General features: G+C 59.7%; 1 protein-coding gene across 1 annotated transcript; it reads right to left on the bottom strand.

Annotated features, from left to right (window-relative positions):
* Positions 1–762: 762 nt before the first annotated feature.
* LOC138360322 (uncharacterized) lies at positions 763–1,434 on the bottom strand. The gene has a single exon (XM_069320239.1). It carries the CDS (start codon positions 1,432–1,434, stop codon positions 763–765), a length of 672 nt encoding a protein of 223 aa, XP_069176340.1.
* Positions 1,435–1,712: the final 278 nt, after the last annotated feature.

Genomic DNA, 1,712 nt, shown 5'->3' with positions numbered 1-1,712 from the left:
TTGCATTAGTAGGGGGCACCTAGCAGAGAGTGTGTTGAGCACGTTTACCACTGCACTGTTGTCCGATTTGCACACCAGCCTCTTATTGGCCAATACCGGGGCGAAAAGTGCTATACCCATGAAGAAAGGGTAGAGCTCGAGCAAAGCAATGTTGAGCCGACCCCAGACCTGCGGCCACGTTCCCCTGAACCAGGCTGCCCCTAGCGTTAGGCCATACCTCTTGGAAGAAGCATCTGCACACATTGAAAGTGATGGAGCGTTTCCCCATCCGCCATCTCGGGGAAAGACTGTTACTCCATTGAAGTCAGTGAGGAAGGAGCGCCAGGCGGCGAGATCGAGCTTAGCCTCAGCGTCCAAGTGGCATAGGCGCGAGGGGCGCTGTGGGCCTCGCGTAAGCAGGTGCAGACGACGCAAGAAGGCCCGGCCGCCCGGGATTACCGCGGTGGCGAATTGCAACTTCCCAATGATCGCCTGCAGGTCCCGGAGGGGGATGCGCTCCAGACTCAGCGCGACTTCCACTGCTGCCGTGTACTTCGTTCTCTTGTCCTCTGGTAGTCTTGTTTCCATCCTGTGAGCGTCAATCTCCAGCCCCAGGAACGTGAGGCAGGAGCACGGGCCCTCTGTTTTGTGAGGTGCCAAGGGGACCCCCAATCGCTCGCAGAGGGCAGTGAACACCCTCAGGCTTCGCTGGCACTCGTCGAAAGTGAAACTGACGAAGAGGAAGTCGTCCAATACCTTCACAACGTCGCGCACCCCAAACTTCTACGCGAGGATCCATTGCAGGGCACTGGAGAAGGTCTCGAAGATCCGGCAGGAGGGGGCGGCTCCCATGCTGAGCATCTTCTCGTAGTAGTACTTGCCCCCATAAGAAAACCCCAGGAGATGGTAGTCGCTCGGGTGTACTGGGACGATCCTGAAAGCTTCTGCGATGTCGCACTTTGCCAGGTGAGCCCCCGGGGACCGGCTGACAACCATTGTCACCGCATCATGGATAGACTGGTAGGTGACGGACGTCGATTCCCGGGGGATGTTGGCGTTCACACTGTCAGGGGAGTAAGGGTAGCTAAGGTTGTGCAGGAGGCGGTACTTGCCCGGCGTAGACTTCTCTCTCAGTGCTATGGGCAAACACTTGAAATTCTTGAAAGGGGGGGGGGCTTCGAAGGGGCCCGCGATGCGTCCTAGACTCAACTCCTTGTCGAGCATGGGCCCGACGATGTGCGGGAGGTCCGTCGTAGCCTGAGGGTTGCGTGAAGTGAGGGGGGTTCGCACTCCTTCAAAGCCAAGTAGGAACCCCCCTCTGAAGCCCCCCACGACGTAGTCTCGCAGGGGGTATCCCACCAGCAAAGCATCAAGGGCGTCGGCGTCCACCGGCGTTGTTACTGCCGGCGTTCTTCTTAGCCTTGTCCTGTGGTTGTCTTCGTGGGCGCTGGTCATGGGTGGGTCCGTCGCGTATGTGAGCTGGGGGGCACGTGGTGTAGGCCGGGTGCCTCCTTCGGCAGCGCGGGCAGTAGTGCAGGAAGGAACATGAAGTAAAACTGCAGCCGGGTCCTCTCGAGTGGTAGGCAAAGCAGTAGCCCGGGGGGAGCCCTGCGACCCGGGCGCTAGAGAGGGTAAGGGCTGCCGGCCGACCTGCCTCCTGTCTGCCTGTCTGAACAGCGACGTGTGCGACGCGCTGTACCGAGCGGAATTCCAGGTCCAGCCTGTAATCAAGC

Source organism: Procambarus clarkii, unplaced genomic scaffold (assembly GCF_040958095.1).
Source record: "Procambarus clarkii isolate CNS0578487 unplaced genomic scaffold, FALCON_Pclarkii_2.0 HiC_scaffold_107, whole genome shotgun sequence".
Taxonomy (NCBI): domain Eukaryota; kingdom Metazoa; phylum Arthropoda; class Malacostraca; order Decapoda; family Cambaridae; genus Procambarus; species Procambarus clarkii.
The sequence above is the reverse complement of the archived record's forward strand: the minus strand, read 5'-3'. Positions and strand labels throughout refer to the sequence as shown.